At 26.7% G+C, this 17,861-nt stretch overlaps 2 protein-coding genes across 4 annotated transcripts in view; one reads left to right on the top strand and one right to left on the bottom strand.

Annotated features, from left to right (window-relative positions):
• Window positions 1-17,861, top strand: part of LOC127291003 (dystrophin, isoforms A/C/F/G/H) — a 269,910-nt gene that overhangs the window by 249,927 nt on the left and 2,122 nt on the right. For all 3 annotated transcript variants that reach the window (XM_051319880.1, XM_051319879.1, XM_051319881.1), the window contains exons 44-51: window positions 14,564-14,823; window positions 15,234-15,392; window positions 15,825-15,961; window positions 16,081-16,285; window positions 16,400-16,485; window positions 16,584-16,911; window positions 16,991-17,102; window positions 17,185-17,820. In XM_051319880.1, coding sequence (XP_051175837.1) covers window positions 14,564-14,823; window positions 15,234-15,392; window positions 15,825-15,961; window positions 16,081-16,285; window positions 16,400-16,485; window positions 16,584-16,911; window positions 16,991-17,102; window positions 17,185-17,820 — 1,923 coding nt within the window. The remainder of the gene's footprint in view (window positions 1-14,563; window positions 14,824-15,233; window positions 15,393-15,824; window positions 15,962-16,080; window positions 16,286-16,399; window positions 16,486-16,583; window positions 16,912-16,990; window positions 17,103-17,184; window positions 17,821-17,861) is intronic.
• LOC127291026 (39S ribosomal protein L34, mitochondrial) overlaps window positions 1-17,861 on the bottom strand; it is a 456,612-nt gene that overhangs the window by 215,453 nt on the left and 223,298 nt on the right. The window lies entirely within an intron of this gene.

Consider the following 17,861-nt stretch of genomic DNA (forward strand, 5'->3'; position numbering starts at 1 on the left):
TTATATTAATTTTTCACTTTGGTTTTATTTTTGAAAAATGAATTTTTTTCCATTAAATACAAAAGGCAATTAAATTATAATTAATTTATTTATTTATAAGAGGATTTAATTTCGAATTTTCGTAAATGGGGAATTAAAACAAATTTTTTAAAAAAGAAATGTTTTATAATGAATTTTCAAAAGCTCGTGTGATGATTAAAGCAAAAGGTATGCGTTATATACACCTTTATATATGGTAATAATGCCTGCATTACTGGCATTTTAATTCAGATCCTCTCTTCGCTCGTTGAATTTGTAACTCTGGTCAAAATGCATAGAATGTTATCCCAACAATTCACTGAAAATTCCATGTTTATTGAAGAGAGAATTTCTAAAGTATTTCTGATTCAATCATATTATATATATATATACTTGCGTATAGAATACCAAAATATTATTGTTCAAAAATAAATTGCTATTTAACCACCCTTCACAAAAAGGCATTTTTCATCCCTTTTTTTTGTTGGGGATAAAATAATTCCGAGTATATTTCTTTGTATATTGTGAAGCAAAACATTGTTTTAGAATGTAAAAAAAAAAAAAGTGAACTGGATGGAAAAAGAAGGATGCTTTTGTGTATAGAACATAAATACAATCTGTCAGGCACATCATTTTAATTTGTATTTATGTTCACTTACGTAAAACCTCGCGTTGAATTTTATAGTAAAAATATTCAAAGAATTTATGCAATGCTTTGAGTATAGTAAATTTTCACATATCCATAAAGAAAGTAAATCATTAAACACAAAAATAGAAATTACTAAATTGTTTTCTGATTTAGAAACAAAAAAAAAAAAAATTAATTTATTATTAATTATTATTAATTATAATAATTAATTAATTAATTAATAATAAATAAATAATAATAAATAATAATAAATAATAATAAATAATAATAATAATAAATAATAATAATAATAATAATAATAATAATAATAAATAATAAATAATAATAATAATAAATTAATGAATTATAATTAATTATTATTAATTAATATCTCGAATAACAAAATAACGGTTTGCAAGTAGGTAAATGTGATAAAGTTATAGAATAAAACGGGAATAAAATAAATGAACCTCCTATAGACATTCATTTATGTCCGGCGTTGAAAATGAAAAAAAAGCGAGGTGGTGGTCCTTTTTAAAGAATGAGAAGTGAGTCAATGTTTTCACTGCAATCACACTACGAGTGCCTTGAAACGTAAAAAAAAAGTACGAGAAAGAGGTGGAAAGGAAAAAAAAAATTATTTGAAACAGTAAAAAACTTTTTTTCACGGCAGAGGAAAAAAATTAACTTATAAGAATCTTGTATTGGGGCTAATTTTTTTATTTTCAATATTTAATTTTTTTCAAATAGATCAAGTTATTTAAATTAAAAAATTCAATTTTCACACAGAATAAAAATTGAATACATATATATAGAAGGAAGTTATCAATCATCGATTATCAAATATTCAAAAAAAAAAAAATTTTCCTTATTGAATTTTTCAATTCCCAGATCACGGCTAACGGAAATCATTTCTCATAGAAATATATTATTCCTTATCTAATCTTGTTTCATGGTTCACTTCACCATATGAATCACATTTAACTCTTGTTGATGTAATTTTTACAATTTAAATATTAAAAAAATTTGCACACAAAAAAATTCTTGGCACTTTTTTTATTTAAATCATAATATATATATGAATTAACTATTTATTTATTTATTTATTAGCATTTAAATCGCACATATATATAAATCGAGAATGAATTAAAACGCTACAAATGTAAAATGAATTTTTTTTTAAATTTTAAATCCGACTTGTAGGTTCATTTGAATTTGACATAATCCTGACAAATTCAAATGTGAATAAATGCGGTTTTATTCAAGAAATAATATATTCTCTTGGATTTTCGTGTTGAAGAAAATGAATATTTGCCAACGAGTTTTTGATCTTATACAATATGAGAAGTTTTAAAAGCTGCAAATTTGCAATGTAGCTGTATTATAACGATTCGTTTATCTTTCACACTTTCGTGAAGTGCATTTACTATTTTTTTTTTTTAAATCGATATTTACGATTCAGAATTAGCGAGAGCAAACGCTACTTAATGTCGTATTATACAAATAGATAATTTTTCATTACTTTACTTCCATTTGACACAAAATTTGAAATATTAACAATTTTTTAATTTTAAAATAATTTCTGAAAGAATTTTTTTTTGGGAAATTTCTTTTTTTGCATAACTACTTGGTAAACAAATAACGATGTGAAATGATCATTAACACCTTTTCTACAGACATTTGAAATTCCATTACTTTTTTTTTTAGAAAGTTTAAAAAAAAAATATCTCCCGTTTAATTATTATTCCCGAAAATGTATTTCATTGAGATTTATTGGACAAGATTAAAATGAACCAATCGGTAGTTATAGATTATTTTTATTAGCACTATAAAATTTTATTGCATTTTTATTTTCTTTTTTACTGCAATTTTTATTGTTTTTCAACGTGTATCCATTTTAATAAGAATTTTTTTTTTTGAAAAAAAAGGATCATCCTACTACATATTGTGTATAGGGAAGAGAGAAATATATTTTTTTTTATTTTCTTTGAGATGAGATTAGCGTCAAAAGTGATTTGACTGATGGGCAGAACATGAAATCTTAATAGTAATCAGTTTGGATTGTTCGCTTCTCTTTATCAATTTTCAATCATCAAAGGTAATCTTTTAGGGTGGGGTTAAAATTTCTCAAAGCAACTTGTTTCACTAGTGTATATAAAATAATTTATTACATTCGTGAAAGAATATAAATAAATTTTTTCGAAGGATTAAATTTTTTTAAAAAAATTATTTTCTATAATTTTTGAAAATCTGTAAATTATTTTTCTAATAAAATCAGTTTTTAATGAGAGATAAAAGGGAAATATTGATTAGATGTGAAAAATACATAAATCGCTCCCCCCCTCCCCAAATATCATTAAAAGCTCTTAAATCGTCGAAAATAAAAATTTCACATTTGCACGTGCGGATACGAAATAAATGTACGAGGACAGCACATTGCGTGTAACGCGAGTTAAAAGGCCACATGAAATCTGAGTATGACGTTTGTCCGTTAGTATTATAGACACTCTGTATATAGTGTGCTTTGAAAAAAAAACCGGATAAACGTTGCATAAAATGAAACCCAGAAAAGAAAGGCTTTCCACTTCACTTATTTCCTTTGAGAATGCCTCCTACTATTTCGCTGATTTAAGTCTTTTTTTTTTGTCACATTATTTTCAATCTCCAGTTCCTTTTTTCGTTGTCGCAATTCTCTCACGAAATTATAATATGCATATTTTCCATATTTTTTGCGCACCTTTTCATTTTTTTATAATGAAAAAAGAAAAGGGTATTAAACACAAAAATAAGAGAAACAAAATTCGTTTTTTGTAATTTTAATGTAAAATTTACAAATTGTTCTATAAATATTACAAAATATTTTGTAGAATCTTTGTTTTTACAAACCGTTCAGTAGAGTCCACAAACTGTTTTGTAGATTTTACAAATTGTTTTACAAATTTTACAAATTGTTCTATAAATATTACAAAATATTTTGTAGAATCTTTGTTTTTACAAACCGTTCAGTAGATTCCAGAAACTGTTTTGTAGATTTTACAAACTGTTTTGCTTTTACAAATTGTTCTCTATAGTGTCTACAAACAGTTTTTGTAAATTTTACAAATCGCTCAGTAGAGTCTACAAACTGTTTTGTAGATTCTACAAATTCTATGAATATTACAGATCATTCTCTGTAGTGTCTACAGTTTTGTAAATTTTACAAAAATTATACTTTGGTGGAAAAATAAGTTCAGATTAATTAGAATATACCGGTTATATAATCAAGGCAATGAGATCAAAGTTACTTAGCATATTAGAGCCATTTCTTACGAGTTGTGGTCTAGCCTTCATACAGCGTTTCACTCGTCTGCATACAATGCTTGGAATTTTAATGGGGGGGGGGGCAACGAGACTCCTCAAATAGGGCCAAGGGGGCGGCGAGGGAAATTGTACCGGAAGTCGTGCAACGGCTTTTGATCCAAAGTACGGACCACCAGAGCTTCTAGGGTTAAAGGCCCATTAAGTACAGAGCGATCTTATACTCGTGGCTAAGAAGTCCAAGTGTGCCTTGTGTTGTGAATTTAATGCGCATGGAATATATACATACACCAGCGAACGTATGAAATCAACGCCAACAATCTTGAATTAGGTTTCGACGTTGGTAAACGCATTTAGAATGAACCTGCAAAACTCATTTGCACTTGATTATTAATTGATAATGCATTAACGAAAAAAGACTAAGTGCTTTAAAAGCGATTAAAATTAAAATTCGATTAACCGAATTTTAAAAATTAAAAAAACATACAACTCAAATATTAAAAAAAAAATTTTAAATAAATTAATTATAGTAATTAATTTTATTAATTAAAATAATTAATTTAATTTATTAAAGTAATTAATTTCTGTATTCGAATTTTCGCATAGCAGAATTTTTTTATTGAATATCTTTTAGTTTTGTCCAAAACTTTACAGCGTGCGTTCGTGGCTGCGTGGGTTAGGCGATCGACTTACTGGACATAGGGTCGTGCGTTCGATTCCCCTCGGTTTCAGGAGATTTTTCTTTCTGTTACAAAAGTAACTCTGTAACATACTAATACCAACAATAAAACAGAAAAAGGATATTAAACGAAAAAGTAATAAATAAAAATAGTAAGAATTTAAAGAATCGCTTGGATTAATTGAAACAATATAGAGAAAATAAAAGTGCGTGTCCCAACAAAGAAAAACATTGTTTACGATCTCAAAATGTATAATACATGTGGAGCACACATACACAGTTCGGTAAAACAATCGACTATCAGCGATTTCCTGAGAGTTAAATGATTGATGGCTGGCAGAATGTTGTTGGTGGTTTTCCGGGTTTGGGATATTGTATAGAAAGCAGTAGCAGCAAACGACAAGGTAGAAATGTAGAATGCAATCTCGTGTCGAACTTTCGAATGACGGCCGTCAATTGAACGTCGAATGTTTGTATCTTGTCGAAGTGCGTTCGTTTGTTATATAGGCGCTTGCAAATTCCCGATCCAGCAATGAAAGCACGAAATCAACTATTCTAGAGAAACTAGAGAGAGAGAGAGACTCTCTCTATATATATATGGGGTGCTATATATAGTAAAAGCTGAAACAGAAACTGCGGTTGTTAACGTCGCTAATCAGAGTCGGAACACACAGTGCACGCTTTTACGAGCAGCGATTAAACTCTATTACAACCGTTGCATCCTCAAGTCGGAAATCCATTCTCTTTTCTATCCACACAAGTTTTAAGGGGGTATGCGGATAACAATTTCGTAACATGCAACACACGTCTTATCTCATTTCTTATACATTTTTAATTAATTTCAACATTTATTGTTTAGAAATTAATTAAATAAGGTATAAAAGAAAAGAAAATAAGGTGAATTTTTTTCTAAATAAAATTCCTCGAAGGTTTCTTTTTGTTTGCGCGCAATTGCGGATCAAAGAGTCTAAAAAAGAAAATTACATTTTTTTTAGCATTGTGTAAAATAAAACAATAGACGGTTTTATGTGTGCGGTTTTGCACATACGATACATAAACCGCAAGCCGCAATCACTTTGGCTGATCGTATGAAAACTTGTTCTACTGAAGTTTAAAAGTCTCAAAAGCTTGATAGCTCATAGTGATTAATTTTCCCAAGTATATTTCTAGGATTATTTTTCATAAATACTTATAATTATAATTTTCTTAAATTATAAGTATTTTTATAATTTATTGTTTTTTCATTAATTATATATATATATTAGAAATAAGTAAAAAAAAATTTAATATATTTTTTAAAAAAATTTGTTATTGTAAAAATTTAAATATTTTTTCTATTTATTTTTTTAATACATTTTTTATATTAAAATAAGATTTTTTGGGGGTTTTATAATTATAATTTTTAAAATGAATACACCGTGTGGCGTATTTATTTTACGAACTAAAGTGATCGAAGTAAACAAACCGAGCGATAAATCTCTGCCACTTTTACAGCGAGTGCCGAGGATGTGGAAAAGATTGCTATTGGCGATTGGAGTAGTCGTGGGTAGACAGGAACTGAAATTGAAAACCCAAAGGAAGGACGAAAAAAATTCGCCTTCCATTAATATAAGAATCCTACTTTTTTTAAAAATATATATATATATTCTTGGACAAAAGCACCAAATTTTATTTTGTACCTTAAAATAAAGCAAAAAATTAAAAAAAATTTTAAACAAACATACGAAAATAAATTATTATATCAGGGTGTCTAACTGTTAGGAAAATTAGGCAACAAAGTCGCGGAATTCGCGAAATTAGATCACGGATTCTGTTTTATATGAAGAAAGTTATTTATTTATTTAAACTAAATTATAAAGTCAATTTGTATTTTATAAAAATAAAAATTTGATTTATATACTTACTTTTTACTATCAGGAAGTTTCATGGGGCGTTTTTTTTTCTCTCTACTCTAAAAATCCGTTTATCCGGAATCTCCGGATTAATGACTCTTAAAGTTTAACGTAAATTTTTAAAAACATTCTTTAAATTCTAAAATACTTGAAAAATGCCTTTAAGCATTCGTCTTTTTTTTTTTTTTTTTTTAGATAAGCTCTTTTAATCTCATGAAATTTTTATTACAAATATAATGTGTTGAAGAATAATTACAAGCGGCGATAAATTCTGTAATAGAAATTCTTTTTAAAAAATGTGATTTTATTTTTTCCCTTTATTCGTAAATTATAATTAATTATTTATTCTTACTGTTTTTAATTATTATAATTTATTATTTATTCTTACTGTTTTTAATTATTATAATTAATTATTTATTCCTATACTGTTTTTAATTATTATAATTAAATTAATAAATTAGTAATTTAAATATCCATAAGAGAACATTTTTTTACGAATGAAATAATTATAAAAAAAATGTAAGATTTTAATGTTTTTTGTCGCAATGATATATTTGAATGTTAAAAGGGTGACAGAGATTTTTTTTTCCAGTTGAAAGTAATGTTAAATATTGACCGTTCTATAATTACGGGAGTGTGTTAACATGAAGATGATAATCCTTGGTACCGTGTCTGGTTTCATTATTAGCCGAAGGCACTGATCTCACTAACAATTGCACATAATTAACGTAGACTCATTGGCTGGCACGTATCATATATATCATCGCAGTCTCTTTATCTCTCTCTCTCTCTCTCTCTCTGTCTCTCTTTCTCTCTCTCGCCCCCGATGATAATATCATAGAAATTGCACTTTACCGCTTCTCTGACTGTAATTAATCTAATTTTCAACGACAAACCGCCTTGTCTAAAATCTAAGTCCTCTGATTTTGCCTGAAGCCAAGCATTCACGATGTCAAGTCAGATACACACACACACACAATTAAATTCTCCTCCTCTCCAATTTTCCTGCGAAAAATGTTATTTAAAAATTCTTTTTTTCTATACACATTCATTATTAATAATTTTTCTTAATTTATTATTATATATAGAAAACATTTTTTTTTCTACATGAAAAGAAAGTGTATTTTTTTAATTGAAAAATCTTGCAGTTGTTTTAAATACAAAAAAATGATACACATTTAAAATTTTTGCTATTGGAAAAATGTTTGGAAATTGTTTGGTTTTGTTTTTTTTTTGTTTTAAGCAAATTATTTTTTTTCACACTTGACTGAAATTTCAATAACAGGCAGACAATTTTCGGTGAACGCTGCCGGGGTAGAAAAAAAAAATTCATACGGGAAATTAATCTTTCCGCAATTTTGTGAAAGCATTCAACAGCGGAATCTCACCGTGAAGAATCCCAGATTTCCATTTTCACAATGCTATTCATTTACATTTTTACTCGTTTCTAGTTTTGTTTTATACATAAAAACCAATATAGTTACTTATTTATTACAAATTTTATTTGAAAAACAATTTAGTGATTTTTAAATATTTAAAAAATTGGAACTAATAATTCAATTTAAATAGGTATATTAAATTAAATTTGCGCGCAAATATATAATAATAGGATTTTAGATGTGTGTTTAGAAACTGGAAGCATAGTGTATGGTATACATCCGGGGTTAAGAACACTTTAATAAATGATCGTCGTTCTAATTCATAAATCAAACTTTATAGACTAACCAACTGCAATATATAGAAGTACCATAACTATATACATATATATATATATATATATATATATATATATATATATATGTAGGCGAGATACAGTGTACTCGGGAATTAGAATACCACATGCTAAATTGGATACTTAAAACTGTCCTCTTTTGCGCAAGCAAATAGCAGATTTGTGGGTGATATTCCCTTGCATTCACTAACAACATTTTCCCTTTACGTTCTCCTTTTCTGGCCTTTATTATCCTCTCTCTAAAGAGCGCGACTGTTATAGTTGAATTTTTGTGGACACTAAAGTCACTTTTTATTTAAAAAAAAAACATTTCAATTTCTACACGAATTTTTTTAAAAAAAAATTTACTATTAATTTTGTATATTAATAGTTATTCAATAAAAATAAAATAATAAATTATTAAAATAAAAAATTCCAGTGATACTACCGTATTATTATTTAATTATATTATTTTATTATTTTATTATTTTATTATTTTATTATTTTATTAATATTAGTATTATATTATATTATTATATTTATAATATATTTTTACTTTATTTGAAAAATTTTTTTTTTATATATAAAATAATGCGAAATTTTTTGTTTTGTATAACTATTTCGTCTTGAGAAAAATTCAAATATCCTTTTTTAATTCTTTTATTTAGAAAAAAGAAAAAAAATTTCCATGCGGGTGGACATTCCAAAGTACCGTCAGATTTCTTTTATTGGCTTACCTATAAAGTAAACCATGCAAAATCGTTAAGTGTTTTATATCCTCCTTCGCAAAATCTAGTTACTGGGGAAAAATTTTTTTTTTTTTTTTTCAAAGTAGAAAAATTTATTGGTCCATTCGACGTAGAGTATATAAATGCTATACTAATATTTTATTTTTTTACAAAAAAGTAATTTTTATGTATCTTTTTCGAGAAGAAAAATGCATTGTAATACTTAAGAATTCGTTTCCATTTTTTCCCCCTTTTTTTTGCAACTTTTCTTCTTTTGTGCTCTAGAAGCAGTTATTACTTTTATATTTCAAGTATAGAATATATATATATATACAGAATAGAATTCAGTATCCCAAGATGACATTTTACCTCTTTTCTCCAAAAGTTTTACAAAATCATATTTTTAGAGAGTAAAAAATATCGATATATATATAACTTAAGGAACTTTTGTCCTCCCACAATTTGTGTCGCATTTTTTTTCGAAAATGGTTGTTTTAATTATTTAATTATTACACTGAAAAAAAAATTTATTTAATTCAAATACTGGTGTATTTGGTTATTATCAAATAAATATTTACTTATTACATTAATTAAAAATTAATTTAATTAATTAATTAATTAATTTAAAATTTAATTACTTTAATCAAATATTTCTTATTTGAATCAAATAAATGGTATTTGCTTTAAATACTGAAATATTTGATTCAAATATTATATATTTGATTCAAATAAGAAATATTTGATTCAAGTAAATATTTATTTGATAATAACCAAATACACAGGTATTTGAATCAAATAAATTTTTTTTTCAGTGTAATACGTGATAAAATTATTATATCTTATATTTTAAAACATTTATTATTGTTTTTTTTTATTATTAATTTATTTATAAATATTTTTGCAAAAATTCAGTTTGAACTTTAAGGAATTTAATTTATGTGATTGAATTAATTATTTCCGAATATGTACTTATGTGTTATGATTTTTGTATATAATGAACTCGTTTTAAACAATAGGAAATGTCACGTTTTAATCTTGATTTCTTTTTTGATGCCGCGGCTTTGAACACGCAAAGTTTTATTTAATAAACTTACAGATTCCTTTTGATTTTTTTTTTTTTTTGCATCCCGTCACGCAATCGTCCCGCCGACTTATATTCTCCGAATTAATAATTGATTAATAAATGAAATCGAATTGTTTTTTTTTTTATTTAAAGTACAGTCTTTAATAATTATTAGTCAATGACATAATAATTAAATTTTATTTTCTATTATTTATTTAAATAAATTTAAAATAAATATTTTTGAAATTTTAATTTCAACAATTTTTTTGTTTTAATAATTATATTAATTTTCCTATTTGAAATGAAATTACTATTATTATTTTTGTTAGTATTTGAAAAAATGTAGAATTTTCTCCAGTTATTTGTGGAAAAATGTTGATAATTTTTTTTATTAAAAATCTTTTAAAAGGGGGGTTGATTTTTTTAAATTCTGCGACTACGTTCTTGGTTCTCGAGTTCGCGATCCAAAGACATAAGAATTTTGCCAAGCATCCTCTAAAAATAGTTGAACTTCCTTCTTATATATATATACTCTCGGCAAAATGTATCCGGTCGTATAAGCTTTTATATATCGGTCAAAAGGAAAAAGGGGATGAAAAAAAATAATTTCTTTTCTTTTTTTTCCTTGAAACAAGAAATTCGTGTCTGACCGGCGCTCGATTCACTCATAAATATTCAGATTTCCGCGGTGGCTCTCTTTATTTATTACGTCGCTTGGACTTGCCCAGACAAAGAGAACTGGTGGAGGTGACTAAGCGGCAATATTATGGCGCCTCGCGCCTTTGGCAATATGCCACGTGAATATACATATATATCTATTATAAGTCCAACTTGGTAAATGTGCAAGTATCCTAGACCTTAACCTTTACAATATTACCAAATGATTGCCATATACTCAAAAGAGTCCTTGTTTCGATTTTTTTTAAACTCCAAGTAAATTCTAACTCTTTTTTTCGTAATTCGAATTTTTTTTTTTATTCAAATAATTGGAAAATATTTAAATATTATTATTTAAATATTAAATAAATTTAAATTTAATTTGGAAATTATTAAAAAAAATTTTACAATTATTTGCTATTTTTTCATTATTTTATTATTAAATAAATAATTAAAAATTATTTTAGTCTTTACCAAATTTTTGTGAGGAAAATTGAATGATTAATCCTTGAGTTTTGTCTATCGTTGAATCATTATACTGAAGTGAAGTCAATTTTTATTTTATTTTTTCCTTCTTTTTTTTCTCTTTTTTTTGTATCAAACCGTATTTTTCCCTTTTTACTAGAAATGTAGAAAGTAATTTCATTGTAGCACCTGTGTCGTAACATCTAACATGTGGAAGAGAGAACCTTATATTGTGTGTTCGTATAGCAAGCAATGTCGTCGCACATGGCTTGCAACAATGTCACTGCTTTACAACCTTTTCTCACTTGCGAAAGAAACCTCGTTTTGTTTGAAATTGTGGTTTCATCTTTGTACATATATGGGAAATATTTCTTTTACCGAGTGTTGCAAACATTTCATTTAAATTTCATTCTAAAATACAAAAAAATTTTAGCCGCGTCTCATTCAAAGATAAAAAAAATTCTCTTCCAATATATATTCGATGGGAAATTTGAAAGTTTTTTTTTTTTTTTGAAATTTTTTTTTTATTATTATATTTTATATTAATATTTTAATTTTGTATTTTTCTTTTCTTTTTCTTTTATTATTTCTGGAATATTCTTTTAATTAATTATTATTATTTTTATAATTATTTTTATCACTTCATAATGAATTATTTACAATTTAATAGAAAATTTTTTTTTTTTAAATGTGTAAATTTATATTTTACATTTAAAAAACCGAAGAATAAAAAATTGTTTTCAAATATATTCGATGGGAAATTTGAAAGTCGACATTAAATATCAATTTTTAATAATAGAATATTTAGAAAATTTTTTTTTTTTTTTATTATTATTATATTTTATATTAATATTTTAATTTTGTATTTTTCTTTTCTTTTTCTTTTATTATTTCTGGAATATTTTTTTAATTAATTATTATTATTTTTATAATTATTTTTATCACTTCATAATGAATTATTTACAATTTAATAGAAAATTTTTTTTTTTAAATGTGTAAATTTATATTTTACATTTAAAAAACCGAAGAATAAAAAATTGTTTTCAAATATATTCGATGGGAAATTTGAAAGTCGACATTAAATATCAATTTTTAATAATAGAATATTTAGAAAATTATTTTTTTTTATTATTATATTTTATATTAATATTTTAATTTTGTATTTTTCTTTTGATTATTTCTGGAATATTTTTTTTAAATTAATTATTATTATTTTTATAATTATTTTTATTACTTCATAATGAATTATTTACAATTTAACAGAAAAAAATTTTCTTTTTAAATGTGTAAAATATTTTACATTTAAAAAAACCGAAAAATAAAAAATTGTTTTGAAAGTAGAAATATTTTTTTTGTAAACGATTACAAAGACAGTTTTAATGGCTTTAAAATAAGAATTTCGTATTCTCCAAGTATGTCTATGATAATTTTTTTATTTTTTTTTTTTCGTTTGAAAGACAATGAGAGATAGTAGTCTAGTTGAATTTTAATCGACTACTTTTCCTCAAAGCTGCCCGCGTCTGCAGGTTTTCATGCAAAAAAGGCTTGCTTTTATTTGAGGACAAAGAATATATATATAGGACATATATATCAACGACCGCAATGCTCGCTGGTGTGCGGATGATCCACGTTCACCAAAAACCTCAACAAATTTTTTTTTTTCTTTTCTTCATATTATAAATTCATACTTTTCTCTAGATTTAAATTCCCAAACTCTTTATTTCTTTCGCGGTATTTATACAAGGTAATAAAAACAGTTTTATATAAATTGTTCCATTTTTTTTAATTAAAACAAATATTAATTAATTTTTTAATTATTTTTTTTTAAATTTTTTTCATATTTACTTTCTATTTATCGTAAATTATTAATTAATATTTATTTGTGAATTTATAAAATTTTTTTTGATAATAGTAAAAATAATTAAAAATTCTAATTGGCTCGGTTTTCTTTTTTCTTTAATAAAAAAAAAATTCCCTAATGAATGAAAATGGTTGTGACTTTTCGTGGAGCTTATTTTTTTTTTTTTTTTTTTTAAAGGGATAGATGCCAAGTTTTGGCAGGAGTTTGAGGATCTCCTCTTTCTCTCTATCTCTCGTGAAAACTCGAGTCAGTGTACTCCTGAATAGCTAATTGGCGAATGGACTCTCGTGTATATAGTGCACGGAGAAACAATATTGGACGGCGCCAGACAATTAACTTAGTAAATTCTACAAGTAGACAACCATGAGGAACGTTTATAGTATGGAGAAGTAAAAGGCTTGGGAAGGGAAATGGTTGAGTTAAGTTTAATTGCTCGCATGGCCATAATAGTCAACTATTTTGGCGGAAAACAAAATTTTTTTTTTATTATTGACGACAAAGAGCTTCATTATTCACACCTCTTGAAGATTTTTTATTTCAATTTTTTTAAAAAAATAGTCTCTCAACATATGTAAATTTTCAATTTTTTTTTTTTTATTTTATTTGTTTTCTTTTGAGCACATTTTCTGGCGCTCGTCATAAAAAAGAAATTTTCTCTAGAGATAATTATATTTTTAACTCGTGAATTATTTTCCCCTTTTTAGAGCCACTATTAGCATTTATTATTATTATTTCTTTTTTTTTAACTTTTTAAAGCTATTTTTTTTATGGAAAATTTTTTTGAAATTGATTATTTGAAAAAAAATGAAAGAATCGTTCCACTTTAATCGTTTAATATTATATGGCGTTTTTCTCTCTTTTTTTTTTGATTCTATTTTTTTGAACAAGAATCGAGCGGACAAACGATGCCCGAAGTAATAGTGCCACACGGCTAATTAGACCGAATTGACTACAACGTTCGAAATTATTTTGAAAGGCAAATTCAAACCTCTTGTTCGGTTAAATTCGACGAATTTGCTGGGCACATATTTTATCTATTGGGCGAATATTTCCATATAGTCTAAAAAAAAAAAAATACAGAAATATTCCACAGCTGTTATAACAGTGTGTGACATTTCAAAGAAAATTTGTTTTATTTTCTCGAATTTTTTTTATTTGTATCCTTTTACAAACAAAATAAATGGAGTTTAAAAGCTAAAAATTCATGGATTTAAAATAATCCTTTCTTGAAAAATGTATATTTTTGGTAGAGTATTCAAAAAAGATTTTGCAGAAAAAAGAAGAAACAACAAAAAACTTTTTTCCGATAAATCCGATTTGAGTTGATTTTCAGAATCTCGTCTAGTTTATCAAGTCGAAAACTTTGTTTTATATTGGATTAAAATCTGCATCGAAATATAGGAAGGAATATATTTTTCACTTTGGTCTTTGAATCGTGATACAGAAAAAAAAAAGTTAAATTACTTGACGAACTTTTCTTTTTTATTTTACACTTTTTTAATTAACAATAAAAATTTAATTAAAATCAAATATATTAATGTGAGTTTTTGTTTCTTTTTTTCAGAAATTATGTGTCTTCCAAAAGAGCCTCGAAGATCTTTCGTCTCGAATGGCCGGAGCGGAGGCAATTCAAAATGGATGGCAAATACCTAATGATGCACCAGAGGCGTCAGAAATGTTAGAAAATTTACAAAAGTTTGGCGAACGTTTAGGACCGATTCAAAGGAACATCGAAGATGCCAACGATCAAGCGAGTCTTTTTGCATCGAGCAGCGTTATTGTTTCTCATGCTCTATTAGCAAAACTTGAAGATCTTAACACAAGGTACGAGTCCTTTGATCCAACTAAAAAGAAAAAGTGATAAAATTCAATTTTATTGAATCTAGAAAACTTAATTTTTTTTTTCCGAAATCAAATTTCAACTAAAGCTTTAACACTCACGCAATCGAAACTTGGAATTCCCAAGAAAACCTCAATCTCTTAACATTTCATAGAATCTCACGAGTTTCGATAAATTTCAAGTTTGCACGACAAGGTTTAGTGCAAAACTTTCTCATAGCTTCTTCAAACTATATATATAAAGCCATGAAAAAGTTTATGCAAACTGAAAATAACATTTAAATAAAAAAAAATTTTTTATTTTGTCTAAAAGTAAGAAATGAAAATTAAATTGCGAAATATATGATAAAAAAAAAAGGAATATTTAATCAATTTTCTATTTTATTTTTTTGTAGATGGAAAGTTTTGCAAGTTGCAGTCGACGAACGTTATAAACTGTTAAGCGGATTTGGAAAGGATGGCAGCACTCCGGGTAGTCAGGCTTTCCTCGCTAGTAGCGTAGAACCACCGTGGGAAAGAGCCCTTACTCCCGCCAAAGTGCCTTATTATATCAAGTAATTAAATTTTTATATAATCACTTCTTCACATTATCAAGACCTATATATTGAAATAAGAATTTCATTAATCCTCTGATAATAATTTAAGTTTTCAAGTATAATATGTCATTATAAAATTTGATGAAAAAAGAGGGAAAAATTCTTTTAAACATTGTTAAACAAATTAAATATTTTTACATTAAATTTTATTTTTTCTTTGTGTAAATTAATTTTTAACTAATGCAAAAAAAAAAAAACTTTATTGAATATTGATTTGATAAATTGAATTAAACAAAAACAAATTTCATTTGTTGGAGATTAAACCTCATGAATATGCAAAAATACAATTTCAATATACATATAGCAATATTTTAATCACATTTTGTGTTTCAATTTTCGCTGATATGAAAATACGAGTACATTAAACTAAATATATTACTTTTTTTTCAGCCATCAATTGGAAACGACGCACTGGGACCATCCGAAAATGATTGAATTGATGACTTCACTCTCAGATCTCAACGAAGTTCGTTTTTCCGCTTACAGAACTGCAATGAAATTGCGCACGGTGCAGAAACGATTATGCTGTAAGATATTTATTTTTTTCCTTTCATTAAAAAAAAAAAATTCTAAACTATAAAAATACAAATAAATTCGAAAATTAATTAATTTATTTATTATTAATTAATTAATTAATGTTCCACAGTGGACGTGTTGAGTCTCTCAAATGCATTGGAACAATTTGACTCACATGGATTGAGAGCACAAAACGATAAACTCATCGATATACCAGATATGGTTACTGTTTTGACTTCCTTGTACGAAATAATTTCAGCGGATAATGCCACTCAAGTTTTAGTGCCACTTTGTATAGATCTTGCCATCAATTGGCTTCTCAATGTTTACGACAGGTTGAAATTTCTCTAATTTACTTTTTTTAGAAACTAAACTAAAATAATTCAAATACTAATAAAAATAGAATATTTTAGTTTATTAAAAAAAATATATATTTTTTTTTGTTTTAGCCAACGAACTGGACAAATTCGTGTTTTATCATTCAAAGTTGGACTCGTTTTGTTGTGTAAAGGACATTTAGAAGAAAAATATAGATGTGAGTACAAAAAATTAAATGTAAAGACATTATTTTATTTAAATACAAATTTCTTTTAAATGGAATTAAATTCATTTTTTTGAACAATTTTATTACAGATCTATTCCGTTTGATTGCGGACACAAATAGGCTAGTTGATCAAAGAAAATTGGGATTGCTTTTGCATGATTGCATTCAAGTGCCAAGGCAACTCGGTGAAGTTGCAGCGTTTGGAGGATCAAATATTGAGCCAAGTGTTCGCAGTTGTTTCGAGAAAGCGGGCAAGGATAAAAATGAAATTGAGGCTGTGCACTTTTTAAGTTGGTTACAACAAGAACCCCAAAGTATGGTTTGGCTACCAGTACTTCATCGATTGTCAGCAGCCGAAACAGCCAAGCATCAAGCGAAATGCAACATCTGCAAGGAATATCCCATCATTGGTTTCAGGTATTAAAAATAAATTTCATTTCATTATTTTGTAATAATTTGAAGAAAAAAAAATTATATTTAAAACTCTTTTTTTTAGATATCGTTGCTTAAAGTGTTTCAATTTCGATATGTGTCAAACGTGTTTCTTCTCGGGACGAAAAGCGAAAAATCACAAACTAACACATCCAATGCAAGAATATTGTACAGCGGTAAGATTGTAAATTATTTCCTTTTTTTTTGTAAATTAGAAAAAAAGAAAAGAAGAGAAAAAATAATTGTAATTTTTTTTAGACAACATCTGGCGAGGACGTGAGAGATTTTACAAGAGCATTGCGCAACAAGTTCAAATCGAAACGATATTTCAAGAAACATCCAAGAGTTGGTTATTTGCCAGTTCAAACTGTATTGGAAGGTGATGCACTTGAAAGTCCAGCACCATCGCCACAGCATAGTTCATTGAGTCAGGATATGCATTCACGATTGGAAATGTATGCTTCGCGGCTGGCTGAAGTGGAATTATCACGAACGCGAAGTAATTCAACGCCCGACAGTGATGATGAACATCAATTAATTGCGCACTATTGTCACAGTCTCAATGGTGGTGATAATGTTAATGTACCACGAAGTCCTGTACAAGTGATGGCGGCAATTGACGCCGAACAGAGAGAAGAACTTGAGGCAATGATACGCGAACTCGAAGAGGAGAATGCAACATTACAAGCGGAATATGAGAGATTACGCTCTAAGCAAACACCAGGTTCAACGCCTGAGGATGGACACGGAAGACAACCTGACTGTGATATGATTGCCGAGGCGAAATTATTGCGACAACATAAGGGTCGATTGGAGGCACGAATGCAAATTCTTGAGGATCATAATCGACAGCTGGAGGCACAGCTACAGAGACTGAGACAACTTTTAGATGAGGTATTTTGATAAAATTTTCATTTTCATTTATAGTTTGATAA

Source organism: Leptopilina boulardi, unplaced genomic scaffold (genome assembly GCF_019393585.1).
Source record: "Leptopilina boulardi isolate dan_hultmark-lab unplaced genomic scaffold, ZJU_Lbou_2.1 LbouV2_123, whole genome shotgun sequence".
Classification (NCBI taxonomy): domain Eukaryota; kingdom Metazoa; phylum Arthropoda; class Insecta; order Hymenoptera; family Figitidae; genus Leptopilina; species Leptopilina boulardi.